This window comes from Sander lucioperca, chromosome 7 (genome assembly GCF_008315115.2).
Source record: "Sander lucioperca isolate FBNREF2018 chromosome 7, SLUC_FBN_1.2, whole genome shotgun sequence".
NCBI lineage: Eukaryota > Metazoa > Chordata > Actinopteri > Perciformes > Percidae > Sander > Sander lucioperca.
The window spans coordinates 21642300-21658784 of NC_050179.1; the positions used below are offsets into that span (position 1 = coordinate 21642300).

General features: G+C 39.3%; 1 protein-coding gene and 2 non-coding genes across 3 annotated transcripts in view; 1 reads left to right on the forward strand and 2 right to left on the reverse strand.

Moving 5' to 3' along the window:
• The first annotated feature begins 550 nt into the window (after positions 1-550).
• The window catches only part of LOC116059846 (NLR family CARD domain-containing protein 3-like), a 16910-nt gene continuing 975 nt past the window's right edge, over positions 551-16485 (forward strand). Inside the window, exons 1-10 of the mRNA XM_036003485.1 lie at positions 551-863; positions 1256-1432; positions 1796-1900; positions 12999-13010; positions 13513-13632; positions 13754-13771; positions 13871-13993; positions 15103-15181; positions 15402-15549; positions 15665-16485. The exon at positions 15665-16485 is cut by the window's right edge and continues 975 nt beyond it. Of these exons, the coding sequence (XP_035859378.1) occupies positions 772-863; positions 1256-1432; positions 1796-1900; positions 12999-13010; positions 13513-13632; positions 13754-13771; positions 13871-13993; positions 15103-15181; positions 15402-15549; positions 15665-16485 (1695 nt within the window). The 5' untranslated portion in view covers positions 551-771. The remainder of the gene's footprint in view (positions 864-1255; positions 1433-1795; positions 1901-12998; positions 13011-13512; positions 13633-13753; positions 13772-13870; positions 13994-15102; positions 15182-15401; positions 15550-15664) is intronic.
• Positions 2490-2561, reverse strand: trnae-uuc. Its single transcript has one exon. It is a non-coding gene; the product is annotated as a tRNA-Glu (tRNA).
• Positions 3309-3380, reverse strand: trnae-uuc. Its single transcript has one exon. It is a non-coding gene; the product is annotated as a tRNA-Glu (tRNA).

Consider the following 16485-nt stretch of genomic DNA (forward strand, 5'->3'; position numbering starts at 1 on the left):
TCCTCAATTTTAATCCACATTAAAAAATCCACAGGACCACACGGTAAAAGTTTAACTATTTACTTTTACACAAGAACAAATAACACTAAACAGTGCAAAATCCACTTCCAACAAATGTTGCAGAGAGCCAGAGAGAGAAGGTGAGAATGGTAAAGGTAATTGTTGTATGCCAATTATCAAAACATAAATGACTGCATTTAGGCTCCTACAAACGTCCTTATTTATTTGAAATAGAACAAATATATATAGCTTATATAAGCTTTTACATCAGGTACTTGAGCCCAGATCTGCTCTCTTTTAATTAAATAAATTCTTAGTCGACTAACACTCAAAAGATTTGATGGACTACTAGCAAAAGCTCCACTTTAAATCCTGTTTTTACATTCCATACACAGGACAGAAAGGTGAGATTGATTGTCATAATGGAGTCTTGTCTCCATTAGAGGACAGAAAGATGACATTAGTCCTGGAGTCTTTCCAATGTTCCTGTTCTCCAGAAAGAGAATGAATGACAGCAGGATGAGCAGAGAGCAGAAATCATTCAGTGGAGAGCTTCAGACTTTATTTCCTGCTTGTTAGCTTCTAGTTTCTCCAGCAGCTTCTGGTTCTGGAGATTAAAAAGTGTTCTTCCTCTCTTTCTAACAGGACCCATCAGAGACCAGACCCTGCTGAACCTGAACCTGAAGCTGAACTGAACCCAGCTGTGTGTCCATGAAGAGTCACCGCTACTTTAAAAAAAGAAGGCGACCTGACCTCGAGTGCTGAATAGAAATGGAGGAGAGCGGATTGATGGAGAGACTTGAATGGCAGAAGGAGAGAATAGCAATGCAAAGGGAAATTGAAATGTTAAGAAGAAGATTGAGGTGAGTTGTGAACATCCAGCAAACTGGAACGAGTCTCATTGGATGGAACTACGTCCCGTCTGGGTTGTTTTGTGTCTTGTCAGTCTCATGCACACTCCTTCAAATAAAGTGTTTTTTGTGGAAAGGAATTATGGTAGTTGATGACTGAAATGAGAATATTTTTGCAAAATAATTTCCTGTCTCACTCAAAATATCTTTCTGTTTAGACAACATTATATTTATATTTTTTTAATTTCTGATTTCAAAAGATTTTTTATTGAGTTTTGGACAACAAGTAAAGCATTATTGGCATTTAATTGTTAATAATTAGGCCTACATACATATTCATATTAATTTTATATTTTAGACTTTAACTGAACATGTGACCCTCAATAAATGTGTTTTTCTATCAGGACCCAGCAGAAACCAGAGTCTCCTGAACCTGAACCTGAACCTGAACCTGGACCTGGACCTGAACCTGAACCTGTACCTGGACCTGGACCTGAACCCAGCTGTGTGTCCTTTAAGAGCGACCGGTCATATCAAGGCCTCATTGACTTTAAAGGAGAGCAACCCTCTGATGAAAAGATGTAAGCTGTTAAAATTATAATATTACTGATTCATGTTTTTAACTTTTATGTTTCCAGAGAAGTTTTTGGAGTTTATTTTCAGCATCTTTCTTCTTCACATCCATTTATATCCTCACATCTGAAAGTTGTCCAGTTAAACCAGTCTTCAACTCTTGACTTGTGGTAAATATTGGATCTGGTTTGGTCCAATATATTCTCTGGTGTTTTAGCTTTTTAACCCAATTTTTTGTATAGTTTATTGAACTTCTTTGTGTTAATCTTGTTTTAGTTGCTCCTTGTATCTCCAGCAGTTTTTGTGTCTGAATACTAAAAAGTGAATTTCCACTTACTTACTTACTCCCTGTGTAACAGGATTCATCAAAGACCAGACTCTGTTGAACCTGAATCCAGCTGTGTGTCCTTCAACAGTGAGCAGTCATATCATGGCCTCATTGACTTTAAAGGTCAACAACCCTCTGCTGAAAAGAGGTAAGCTGTATATATTGTAATATTACTGATTCATGTTTCAACTTTTTATGTATCCAGAGAAGTTTTGAAATTTATTTTTTCATCTTTCACAGCATCTTTCTTCTTCACATATAATTATATGCTCACATCTGAAAGCTGTCCAGTAAGACCAGTCTTCAACTGTAGATCTCAATTTAATATTGGACCTGGTTTGGTCCAATATTCTCTGGTGTTTTAGCCCCATTAAAAAGCATTTTAAATCTCCCATATCCATAGGGTAGGCTAAAAATCATGAATGGCAAAATTCTTCCCAAATGTTCTTCTCCATCTATCCATCCATCTTCGTCCGCTTATCCGGTCTCGGCTCCGTGCTCCGCCGTCCTTCAATGCCCACCAGGTACGGATTTGTTGCGGTACGGCATGACTGACAGCTGTAGACATGCCATATAGAGGACCCACAAAACCTTGCGAATTCACGTAGAATAGAACTACAAAACCAACAACAGTTTGTTTCCATCCAGAGGAGTAAAGGGGAAACAACTCTGATACCAGTATGCTGCTTCACGAGTCCTTTAGACCAAATGTTGAACGCTGATCAAAGAAACACTGATTCCCATACTGGGAGTTGAACCCGGGCCACCTGGGTGAAAACCAGGAATCCTGACCGCTAGACCATATGGGACTCATGTTCTGTATCAGAAGACATTAGCTTCTTCGAGCTACACGAGATCGATTTCACACGTCTTTGTTTCTCGTCACCTAAGAGACAAAAGTGCGAGCTTCAGTTCGGCCGTGTTTGACATTTGGCTTTAGTGCCGGAACGCGTCAGCGTTGATTTATTGAGATATGAGTCTAATTAAACAAGTGAAATGACACGACGGTTAAACCAGAACGGGGGCAGCAGTGTTTCCAAATGTTAAAGTTTTAGGGGCTCGGAAACGCTGCAGTAGTGTGGACGCCAGACGTAAACATAGCAGAAGATATTAGTTTCTTCGAGCTACGAGAGATGGGTTTCACGTGTCACCTTAGAGACAAAAGTGTTTTTTTCATCATTTTTGTCACTTCTTTCTGAGTTTTTGTCACCTTTTTGAGGGTTTTATTTCAAAGTTTTTTGCGCCTTCCTCTGATATTTGTAGCCTTGTTTTCGATGTTTTTGTCTCTTCTCTGAATCCATGCAGACGTGTCCCGGGAGTTTCAGGGGCTTGGAAACGTAGCAGAAGATTAGTTCCTTACAGCTACGCAAGATGGATTTCACGCGTCAACTAAGAGACAAAAGAGCGAGCTTCAGTCTGAGCGTTATCAGAGGAAGGTTGAAATCACCACCAGCACTGTAACTAAGCTTCTGTTGAACATGTCCATATCAGGACTGGTTTCTCTGCACATCATCACATGTTGGTTCATCTCTACACTAATATTACCCAAACACTGATTCCCATACCGGGAGTTGAACCAGGGCCACCTGGGTGAAAACCAGGAATCCTGACCGCTAGACCATATGGGACTCATGTTCTGTAATGTTTTCTGTATTTCTTATTTCATAAATCATATTTAAACCCAGACAAAGATGATCTCCTGACCCCTGAAGACCCATAACTCCAGAGCACAGGTGTCAAACTCGAGGCCCGCGGGCCAAATCCGGCCCCTCGCAGATTTTGATCCGGCCCGCATATCAATTTAGGTCCACCTAGTTTTTGGCGCTTTTTCCAAAGTTTTTGGTGCTTGTTTTTTTTTTTTTTACATTTTTGACGCCTTTTACGGCGGTTTATGCACTTTTTTCCAATGCTTTAGGCACTTTGATTTAAAGTTTTTGACCCTTTACTCAATGTTTTTCAGAAGTTTTTGGCACTTTTTACGATGTTTTTGGCAGTTTTTCAGACAATTTTGGAGCTTTTTTCAACGTATTTGTCGCTGGCTGAGGAACGTTTTTGCCGAACTTCTTTGGGGCTTTATGAGGCCCAACATGTAAGTGAGAAGACTACAGTACATGAGACGTGCAATAATACAAGAACTATTTTGACTTTAACACGTACAGATAGTTATCAGATAGATTTACTGCAGTAAAAAACCCAATATTTCCCTCTGAGATGTAGAGGAGGAGAAGAATAAAGGAGCAGAAACTATCTGTACTGTGTCTCCCTCTGCTGGTTCCTCTCAGTCTTTGATTCAATAGCAAATTAAACTATTTTGATCTGCAAGGCTTACTCGATGCATTTTGTGCCGAAGCAATTTTAAATGACTATAGTCATGTGAACAACTGACCTAATGTTCATATAATTTGTCATAATGTCATACATTTTGACAAAGTTTAGTCATTCGACGATTGTGCCAAAACGATTGAAAAAAAACCTGTAAAATCAAGGGCAACTGGACGTAGTTTATCTCAGTCTGTGTGTCCACAGAGCAGCAAATAACAAAAACACCAGAGACATAAACTCATTATATTATAAAAACAGACATTACTGAAACTTAAACACATGACTGTACGTACACACAGCTTTTTGACGCTTTGGCCGCTCTGATGTGGCAGCATTCAATGTTCGATCATGGGAGAAGAGAAGAGGATGTCACAGAGAGAGAGAGAAGAGAGGAAATGTTCGTTATTGACTAACCACCACTCAGTACCAAAGGTAGTGAATGCTTAACTAATCATTCGTTAATGATTAACCACTCAGTATGATGCATCACTTTATTTGCAGGTATACGCACAATGCTTCAGTAATAGTAAATAATGGTTAGGTAATCATTTGTGAATAAGTAGCAGCTAACTAAGGATCAATCCTTCTTTGATCTGTAACTACTGCTCAACAGCGCACGAAACCCAGGGTGGCAGGATTAAAGCATGCCCTGCAGCAGCATACAATTGTTTTTAAGCCTTCAACACTGTCAGTGCTACAGAATATACCTTGTTTGTCAATGTAAATGTTTTGTGAATATCATTATTAAGATATATTATGAGAATCATCCTGTATCATGTCTATTCTTTTTATTACTATAAATCCCATGAACAGATTTCCTAATGACTCATTAATACAGTAACACACACACAGTCTGTTTATCAGTAACTAATAATCAACTAACCAGTAGTTCCTCATTTGATACTCATTCATTTAACAGTAACTACCAGTCTGTTTAACAGTAACTAATTATTAGTGATTGAATCACAGTCAATCAGTAACTAATCACTAACTAACCATTCATTCATCATTCGTTCCACATTTGTTAATCATTAGCTACCTACTTTTTTCAACCTGGTCTCACAGCAGTTCGTGAAATAGTCACGTTATTTGGATCTATTGATACGTGTACAGGGACACGTTTTTCTACTTTATTTTGTGGTGGTCACCACGAAATTGGAACGTTACTATTTCACGAACTGCCATGCGACTGGGCTGCAGCCTGCTCTGGGGGAGATGGTGACAACATGATCCGTGGTCTCTGGGGGACACAACAACTGGGAAATTAAACGGCGCACGGCGGCGGCAACTGCCATGAAACTGGTCTGCTCTGGGGGATGCAAAAACGGGGACGCCACACGCGGTAGACGGTGACAACAACGGCCGCCAGTACACGATCTGCGGTCTCTTGGGGGCGCAACAACGGAGACAACAACGCTGACAACAACGTGGGACGCGCTACAACAACGGGACAGTTGTGATTAGGAAAAGAGAGACGGGGAAAGGTTGTGGTTAGGAGAACAAGAATGCGGAAAGGAACTACCCCATGCGGGACGCAATTCCCGGTCTCCGGGGTGAAAGTCCTGTGTTGATTGACCCATCCACCAACCTCCTTATGCGGATTTTCGGCTTTTCAATACTACTCGCTACCATAATGGTGCTGTTATCACATAATATGCTTCCCATTCAAATACATTTGTTTAAAAATCTTGCTCACCAACACGATAAAAACCAGAAAAACGTGTCCCTGTACACGTATCAATAGATTAAATAACGTCACCATTTCACGAACTGCCATGAGACTGGGTTGACTTTTTTGTGTACCTTATTGTAAAATGTTACCCTTTTTCATTTTCATATTGTATTGAGTTCAGGGAGCAGAGAGTCTGTCTGTTTTCTCTCCACGTTAGTTATCTGCTCAGCCAGCTGCTGTAACTTCACACTGGGCTATTAGTACTTTTACTGCAGTAACATGTCTGAATACTTGCTTTAATCTCACTACTTTTATTACTTGTTATTGTCCTACATTTATCTGACAGTTTACACACAAAGTATTAATCAGCAGTAAAACATGATGTAATGTTCCAGATGAAACTATAAAGGAGTTCAAATCAGCTCAGAAGGGGGGCCCCCTGAGGGGATAGTTAAGCTGCATTTTGGCGAGGAGGAGACTGGCATGTCCATTTTCAAAGGGGTCTGTTGACCTCTGACCTCCAGGTATCTGAATGAAAATGTTTGAATAATTCACCACATCCACGTTCATACAGTAGGCCATTTTTCATGCTACTAGAAGATGTTGTTTTAGTTTTTTCCTGTTTTCAAATGAACAATGATTCTGTGAACGCATATCACGGAGTGGAACTGAATTATTCAAATGTGCGTCATACAAGTGGTGATTTTTCCCTAATTCAGCCTCTCAGCAGCTTACGGAGGTTTCAAAGAAGTGGCTCCATTTGTTATCCTCCATTTATCTGACAGCGTGTTACTCTGCACATTCAGTTTACACATAATAATAATAATAATAATAATAATAATAATAATAATACATTTTATTTGTATTGCACTTTACATTACAGCAATCTCAAAGTGCTACAGAGCATATAGTAATGTACACAAAGTATGAATCAGCAGTAAAACATGATGTAATGTTCCAGAGAATCAGCTCTCTCACTGTTACTTCTACATCAAGTACATTTAGCAACAGAGCAGGACGTTGGACAGAGTATTTTCACCGTGTAGTATTAATAGTTTGGAGTATTTCTTCCACTGCGTCACTTAGTCTGTTTAACAATAAAGTTTGTTCATCACATTGTAAACATGTTGGAACTCGACGTGTGGAAAGTTCCTCGTGTTGCATTCACGGGACAAAGGAAGAACAAACACACACTGACAACATCAACCACAGTTACACAGAGAGAAGAAACAAAGCTCTTATTGTGAAAATATCCTCCTGTTGCAGCCCTTCCTGCCTGCTTCCTGACAGGTGGAGCTGTGACTCATCAGGAAACAGCTCACCTGAGTTGTTCTACGTCGACATTTTGGACTGTTTGAAGAAAACTGTAAGTTCTGTTTGGTACTTTAACAACACGTTAGTCTTTGGTCTCTTCAGGTTTTGTTTCTGGCTCTGTAATGTTAAATATAATGTTTCTACTTCCCTTCTTATTTCAAATTTCTGCAGCAGTTAGTGTCTGTCGTTGTATTCACTGACAGGACTGATGTGGAGGCAAAAAGACTCTTTTATTCTCTAACTAAACCAACAAATATTGAACTGCGTCACTATGAGCTGGCACTCCTCCAACAGGAACTACTCTGGCTTCTTTATGATGCAACTTTGTGTTCAAATTCAATAACATTGTCGTTATTAGTAGTGTCCAATCCTAATCAGGACACTCTACAAATAGGGACGACGCTGAACTTGGCTCCACATTCGCTCCGGTTCCCTTTAAGTTTTGATTCCACCTTAAAAAAAATCCCGTTTTATATATATATATATATATATATATATATTTTTTTTTTATACAGTTGTATACACTTTATACACTTGTTTTTGTTGAATCTGTCTGAATGAAAGCCAACAATCTTGTAAATTATATTTAAAAAGTCACAAATTCTCATGACCTGTAGACTACCACACTGTGAGGTATAAGTGTAATATATTGTTGTAATGTTGTTGTTGTTTTTTATGTCCATATCTACTGTTGAATTATGGACATGATCCAGCTCAAAAATATACATTTTGACATATTTTGACAATTCGATTGCAACATTTGCTGACTTTGCACTGCCCCCTAACGGCCAAATATGGTTGTCCGTTGAATTTCTCACCTGATTCACATACTACAGATCATAATGTTTCCAATGATGCCCAATATGTCCATATCTACTGTGGAATTATGGAAACGGAGAAGGGTTGGGCACAACCAAGTCTCATCCAGAGTTGGGGGGGTTTGTGTGAAAAAATGTTTTATTTGCTTGCCAATTACATTGAATCAAGAAAGCCAACCACTTATACTGTTTTATAAAAGTTAATATTTTACATTGATCATTATGATACATATACATTTTTTCTGGTTTAAACTGGCCACTTTTGATTATTGTTAAATGTGGACAACGTCCATCCCCCAAATGATACATTTGTGCATACTTGTGGACCAACTCAACTCTGACAGATTGGTGAGGGGAGTGATAGTGGTCATGTACTATTGATTTATTTATAATTTATTATTATTATTATTACTGTTGTGAAATTAGTGTTCTTAAACGAGTAATGTATGGTCTTTCAACAATTTCAAGTGAATAATATAACAATTTACTGAAAATATTGTTAATGCTTGTGTCATGTGGTGCCCCCCCTCTGGTTGTGCCCCTTGGGCACTGGCCCAAGTGCCCTTATGGATAATCCAGGCATGGTAATGCAGATGCCATGCACAGGCTACGCATCCAATAGGCCATTGTATGTCTATAGGCCATTAAGGAGTGTAATATACACTATTTTAATATGTCATCCCGGATAGTGATGCATATTTCAACCAATAATGTCTGCGAAAAGTCACAGGTATGCAAAAGACATTGATTAATCTGAGACTGTATTGTAGGCTGGTCACAGGCGTGGTAAAATTTATTTTCTAGCAAGGCATTTTTGGTCGGAAATATTAACAAAAACTGTCTTCGGCACAAAACGACTTATTTAATGCATTATTCTTAATTTGCTTATCAGCATTATACCATGGGTGTACATGAGCATTCGTTTATATTTTTAACCCAATATGTGGCAGTAACTTTCACTGTGAATATTTAGCTAACATTTGAACAATTATGTTATTAGCCTACAATGTTCATTTTTGGTAAGACGTGGTAAAATGAAGTGTTTGAACCTGTATAATAATATCAGGGTCAACTTTTGTGGAATACAATTAGTCCCGCACACTGACCATTACGCAAGCAATAATTTATTTAGAAAAATACAACGTTGAAGGTCTGAGACCGAAACGTTGTATTTTTCTAAATAAATTATTGCTTGCGTAATGGTCAGTGTGCGGGACTCTTCTCTAAGCCTTTTGATCTGCCACTTTTGATCATATCCTACGCACCTGCCCGACAAAAGAGATGTGCAAAAAAGCTTTCTTACGTGGAACACAATTAAAAATAAATAACATACACCTTATATTTCATACTGACTTTAATCACAGGATAAAGTGACAGTGAGGCTTAGGTGGTGATTAATAGCAGGATGAAATGTTGGTGACATGTCCAAACAGTGCTTTTGCTAAAAGGACAACTAGCATAGCATTAAGGGGGTTATTAAGAGTTAAAAGGGTCAGCAGTTTAGATGCATACACATTTCTTAAAGATCTTACCTCTATGCATTCTTGGTGTTAAACACATTAATCAGTAATGCATCTGTAATATAGAGTATTAGCCTGTTAGAATTTTTAACTGTTGTAGTCATGTAATCATATCCCTTTTTTTAAATACATAACTGGAAAATAGGTGTTGACAGAACAAGATTGACCATAATTGTTGGATAATTGTCTTTATAATTTTTTTTTAAATAGTCATAATCTGACTTTGTCTTCATCTTGCAGATTCAAAGTCGTTGGAAGGGTAAGTCTACAAATTTTGTCAATGATATGTATTTTTTTTTTTTTTTAAATACACTTCTAAAAAAATAAGGTAATATTAACAAATTTTCACAATTGCTAAACCATATTTTTTGCAACCTTACACCGCTTTCTCCGTTCACAAATTACATTCATTGAACTTATTGCAAAATCAAGCCTTTGCCTCTTTACTGTTCTGATCCAATGTATGATTGAAGTGTTACCTTAATTTCTTTGAGCGGTGTATAAATTGATGTTGGGGTCTGATTTTACTTTATAATATTTATTGTTAATCTAAACAGGAACTGTGCATAAACACAGGAAAATGATTGTTATGATGATTACATTACAGGGACGTTTCCAATGTATCACGGGGGAAGATGTTAGGGTGGCTGCATTGACAATGCAGTCACAAGGCCAAAAAATGACAACACATACATGGATGGAAAATACTATATGGGGAGGAATGTGTGCTCTGTTCAAAATAACTAACTCTTACAACCACAGAAGGAGGCTAAGGAAAATATATAATGAAATTCTTCAGGTGAGACATTCTGCTCTGCCACTACATCTACATATTCCCACCTTTGTCAGTAGAAGTTACATTTGACGCAAGATGGCCTTCATCATAAAAACAAAAAATATATAATATGTTCAACGGACAACCATATTTGGCCGATAGGGGGCAGTGCAAAGTCAGCAAATGTTGCAATCGAATTGTCAAAATATGTCAAAATGTCTATTTTTGAGCTGGATTTTCTCCATATTTCCAAAGTAGATATGGACATATTGGGCACCATTGGAAACCTTATGATCTGTAGTATGTGAATCAGGTGAGAAATTCAACGGACAACCATATTTGGCCGTTAGGGGGCAGTGCAAAGTCAGCAAATGTTGCAATCGAATTGTCAAAATGTCAAAATGTCTATTTTTGAGCTGGAATATTTCCATAATTCCACAGTAGATATGGACATATGGGGCATCATTGGAACCATTATGATCTGTAGTATGTGAATCAGGTGATAAGTTCAACGGACAAGCATATTTGGCCGTTAGGGGGCAGTGCAAAGTCAGCAAATGTTGCAATCGAATTGTCAAAATGTATATTTTTGAGCTGGATCATGTCCATAATTCCACAGTAGATATGGACAAAAAAAACAACAACATTACAACAATATATTACACTTATACCTCACAGTGTGGTAGTCTACACGTCATGAGAATTTGTGACTTTTTAAATATAATTTACAAGATTGTTGGCTTTCATTCAGACAGATTCAACAAAAACAAGTGTATAAAGTGTATACAACTGTATAAAGAAAAAAAAAAAAAAAAAAAAAAAAAATATATATATATATATATATATATATATATATGTATATACACACACACACACACACACACACACACATACAGTACATAACATAAAGCTGTGATCTGCACTGATCATACAGTCTATGGCACTGATGCAGAATGGCTCGTTTTGTGATAAACACAGCCACACAGTGGCTGAAACAGGAATTTTTTAAGGTGGAATCGAAACTTAAAGAGAACCGGAGCGAATGTGGAGCCAAGTTCAGCGTCGTCAAATACGGTAGGTGTAGAACACACTCTCAGCAGTCATTTGGTTTTTTCGACAGTGGCGAGAACAAACTTCTGACGTCTAAAATCCTGCATTCAGATATATTGGTATGCACAAATTTAAGTTACAAAATGTTGTAGGTTTCCGCAGCACTTTGCAGTTTAAGCGGCCCGCCTCAACAACACGTGCATGCCGCCTTAACTGAGTCTTCAAAAAAAATATGTATATATAACCGCAAGTCGCATCAACACAGTCTGTAGGAAACAAGGTAACTGCGAGTTGTAAAGATACCACCAATCACAACGGAAAGAACATTTGCTGGCGGTGAGTGTAACTGTCATTTATTCACATTTAAAGGGATAAATCGCCATTTCACCATCACGTGTGCGTCGGAGTTTGTCAAGAAATGTGCAGCAGCTGGGGCATGCCCGCCGCCCGGGCAGAGACGGGGTGAGTGGACTTACTGGAGCGTTGGCATACGGTAGGCAGAGAACATTTATATATGTCCTGTTCTTCACATCAGTGAGGCTTTCTTCTCTTGTTTCAACAAAGTGAATACATGACGAAGTGACTGGAACTATCATCACCTCTTGCGCGTGGATTCTCAACGTCCTGGCTGTTGCCCGTCTTTGAGACACAGCTGTTGTTGTTTTTTTTTTTAATCACTACACGCGGTTCACAATACACGGTTAGTTAGCGTAGTTACACCCAGTGAAATTACATGTCCTGTTTTTATTTCATACATACGATCTGCTGGAGTGAGTGAAGCTATGGGCTGAGCTCTGTTATCTCAGCGCAGTTTGTTTAGGAGAAGAGTTGTCAGGCAAAGTGGAAGAGTGCGTGTCATGGAGGATAATGGAGCAATGCCAGTAAAATTGTTATAGCACTTTTTTTGAAAATAGTTTAATGAGCTTAAAATTGCACATTGCAACTGTTATTTTGAAAAGCTGGTTATTTATTAATTATTATTTAATTTAATATTTAGCGTAGTGTGTAGTACAGAGTCTACACTACAGAGATATATTAATTATATATTTAAATGTGATATTTAGTGTACTGTGTACCCCCCCCCCTCCCGTCAGATGGCAAACCTACCACCTTAACTAACAAATTTTCTGCGGGAAACCCTGGGTTTCCACAAAATGAAGCCTTAGCTTGAGGCTCTTCTAAATCTCCTCATCTTAATGGTAACGGGAACGGGTGAGAATGGTAACTCGAATTGTTATATGCCAATTATCAAAACATAAAATACTGCATTTAGGCTCCTACAAAAGTCCTTATTTATTTGAACTAGAACACAAATATATAGAATATAATGCAGTAAGAAAGTTTTTACATTAGGGACCTGAGCCCAGATCTGCTCTCTTTTAATTAAAGAAATTCTTAGTCAACTAGCACTCAAACAGTTTGATGGACTAATGATTTATTGGACAGGTCTGTAAAACTGAGTTTCTCCTCAAAGACTCATGCAAAAGCTCCACTTTAAATCCTGTTTTTACATTTCATACACAGGGCAGAAAGGTGAGACTGATTATCATAATGGAGTCTTGTCTCCATTAGAGGACAGAAAGATGACATTAGTCCTGGAGTCTTTCCAATGTTCCTGTTCTCCCAGAAAGAGAATGAATGACAGCAGGATGAGCAGAGAGCAGAAATCATTCAGTGAAGAGCTTCAGACTTTATTTTCTGCTTGATAGCTTCTAGTTTCTCCAGTAGCTTCTGTTTTTGGAGATTAAAAAGTGGTCTTCCTCTCTTTCTAACAGGACCCATCAGAGACCTGAACCTGAACCTGAACCCAGCTGTGTGTCCATGGAGATACCACTGTTTTAAAAAGAAGATCTGTATTGGAGAGGCAAATAAAAATGGAGAGATTTTACTGGGAGAGGGAGCAAATTAAAATGGAGAGACGTGAATGGGAGAGGGAGCGATATGCATTGAAACAGGAAATTTCTATGTTAAGACAGAGGTGAGTTGTTCTGAAACCTCCAGCAAACTAGAAGTAGTGTTGTCTCATTGGGTGTGTGGTCTTCTTGTAGAGCATCTCTGTGTTTCCAGCCCACTGTAGCCTGTCCTCCAGGTGCACTCTGGGATATCTATGGCCCTGTTTTCACCTGGTATTAAAATCTGATCTGAGTGATCTCTCAGACCACCCCGGCTCTCTGTTCCCTGCTGGTACCTGGAAAAGATGGCCATCGGTATACATTAACCTTATTATTAGTTTCATAAACTTAACTGAACATGTGATCTTCAATAAATGTGTTATTCTATCAGGACCAAACCAGAGTCTGCTGAACCTGATCCTGATCCTGAACCTGATCCTGAACCCAGCTGTGTGTCCTTCAAGAGCGACCAGTCAAAAGAGTTTGATTTGAATTTTAAATGTGTTTCTGACAAAAAGTAAGTCATTATTAGCATTCAGTTGTTAATAATTATGTATATAGCCAGTTGTATTATTATATTTGGTAAAAGTATCAGTTCTTATCAGTAGTATTCACTGCTGCTTCCTCTTTTTCTTTAGACTATCTGCTGATGGAAGGTAAGAATTAAAAACTGACAAACATTACTAATATTTGAAATAAAAACAGTTGTGTGTTAAAAGATTTTTTCGATATGCACATTTATCTGTTTGTTTCAGGATCCAGCAGCAGAGACCAGAGTCTCCTGAACCTGAACCTGAACCCAGCTGTTGGTCCGTCAAGAGCGACGAGTCATTCGATTTTTTTATTAATTTTAAACAAAGACTTCCATCTGACAGAAAGTAAGTTATCAATAACATATAATGAGATTCATAGATGTAGTATTTTAGAAGTATTTCACATAGGCATCATTTCTGTCAGACACTAGATCGTATTAAGTTGCTGTGAACTGTAAAATCACCTCTTCTTATTATTTGGTATTTAGACCTTTATTAGTGACAGCTTAGACATGAAAGGGGAGGGGGGGGGGGGTGACATGCAGGAAAGTGTTGCAGGTCAGAATCAAACCCACAACTTCCGCGTCGAGAACTGAGCCTCTATATATGGATGGCTCTACCACTAGGCCACCCAGGCACCCATATATTCACCATTTGTAAACACACAGCAGAACATGCCGTCATCTGGGGGCTGACCGGGCAAAGAGAGCAGTCTTCATCACTCAAACTACTGATCCATTATTGCAACACGACTGAAGTGTGGTGTCGTGATGTCATACATCCATGGTTGATGCTCCACGCCCTTGACCGGCAGCTGATTGGATGAACGTGTGACGTCTGGCTTCTCGAGAATTTCAACCGAGTGTCATGGCAGCGCGTTGAGAATACAATCTCATATTTTACGAAAATAGTTCACTGAAACGTGTTTCTGAAAACATTTTAAGAGAGAAATAGGCCGTGCAGTTGCTGAATCTGTCTTCATTTCAGATCGACAAAGGTCAGTTTAAAAGATTTTTGTCTACTTATACTGGAATGTCGCGTCACATTCAACGGATATGTTTCCATAAAGATGGGCATCGGCCGGCTTTTGGACGTGCAGCATTTTTTTAAATGCAGCGACGCCTTCCAGGAACGCCTTGCACGTTGAAGTCGCTTGACGTCACCCATAGGAATAGAGTGGAGCGCAGTGTGACAGAAGCATCGCACGGACAAATGGATCAGCGCTGTCAGACCAGTCAACTGCTTCAGGAGTCCTTTAGGCCAACCATGGTGTAGCCCTTGTTTACTTCTTAGTTCTTTCTGTTGATTCAAAGCATAACCACCCGCAGTGTAATCAGGGGAAACCATCTGATTCTATGTTGTAATCAACACTTCAAGTCACAGGACCTTTACCTTGTGTTTGTCTCTGTGTGGACAGACATGATGTGAGCTCATTCTTCCTGATTCCTCCACAGAGTGGACCAGGAGAGCTCAGAGGTTCCCAGTGGTCAGTCTACCCAGCAGCATCAAACACACCTGGACTCCATCTTTATGGTCTGTACATGTACAACAACCACTTTTACATCTATTCTGTTCACAATTATCTCCATGCTGCACATTTTCAGACCAGTGGATTGTCAGTCTGTCCAACATGGATCTGATGTTTGCTTCCATGATTTCAGTTTGATTGTGTCATTGATGTAATCTTCTGTTCCAGCTGCTGGAGGAGAACATCGTCACTTTTGTGAAGAATGAGCTGAAGAAGATCCAGAAGCTTCTGAGTCCAGATTACCCAGAATGCTCAGAGAGTAAGAGGGAGGATGAGCATGAAGAGCAGAGGAGGAGCAGAGAGGCATTTCTGAAGATCACACTGCACTTCCTGAGGAGAATGAAGGAGGACGAGCTGGCTGACCGTCTGCAGCGCAGTAAGAGGATTTCTCTAAAGGAATAACTTGCTGGACTAATGGGACATTTACTAATGTCTCCAGAGAAGGGTCAAAGTATGTTCCTGTTTTCTTTACAAAATTACTTAATAAGCTTTTTTGTTCTGTATTCATTCAGGAAGTCCAGCAGGAGTTTGTAGATGTAAACTCAAATCTAAGCTAAACAAGAAGTTCCAGTGTGTGTTTGAGGGAATTGCTAAAGCAGGAAACCAAACCCTTCTGAATCAGATGTTCACAGAGATCTACATCACAAAGGAAGGGACTGCAGAGGTCAATGATGAACATGAGGTCAGACAGATTGAAACAGCATCCAGGAAACCAGACAGACCAGAAACAACAATCAGACAAGAAGACATCTTTAAACCCCCACCTGGAAGAAATGAACCAATCAGAACAGTGATGACAAAGGGAGTGGCTGGCATCGGGAAAACAGTCTTAACACAGAAGTTCACTCTGGACTGGGCTGAAGGCAAAGCCAACCTGGACATCCAGTTCACATTTCCATTCACCTTCAGAGAGCTGAATGTGCTGAAAGAGAGAAAGTACAGCTTGGTGGAACTTGTTGATTACTTCTTTAGTGAAACCAAAGAAGCAGGAATCTGCAGGTTTGAAGAGTTCCCGGTTGTGTTCATCTTTGACGGTCTGGATGAGTGTCGACTTCCTCTGGACTTCCTCAACACTAAAATCCTGACTGATGTTACAAAGTCCACCTCAGTGGGTGTGCTGCTGACAAACCTCATCAGGGGGAATCTGCTTCCTTCTGCTCGCCTCTGGATAACCTCCCGACCTGCAGCAGCCAATCAGATCCCTCCTGGGTGTGTTGACATGGTGACAGAGGTCAGAGGGTTCACTGATCCACAGAAGGAGGAGTACTTCAGGAAGAGATTCAAAGATGAGGAGCAGGCCGACAGAATC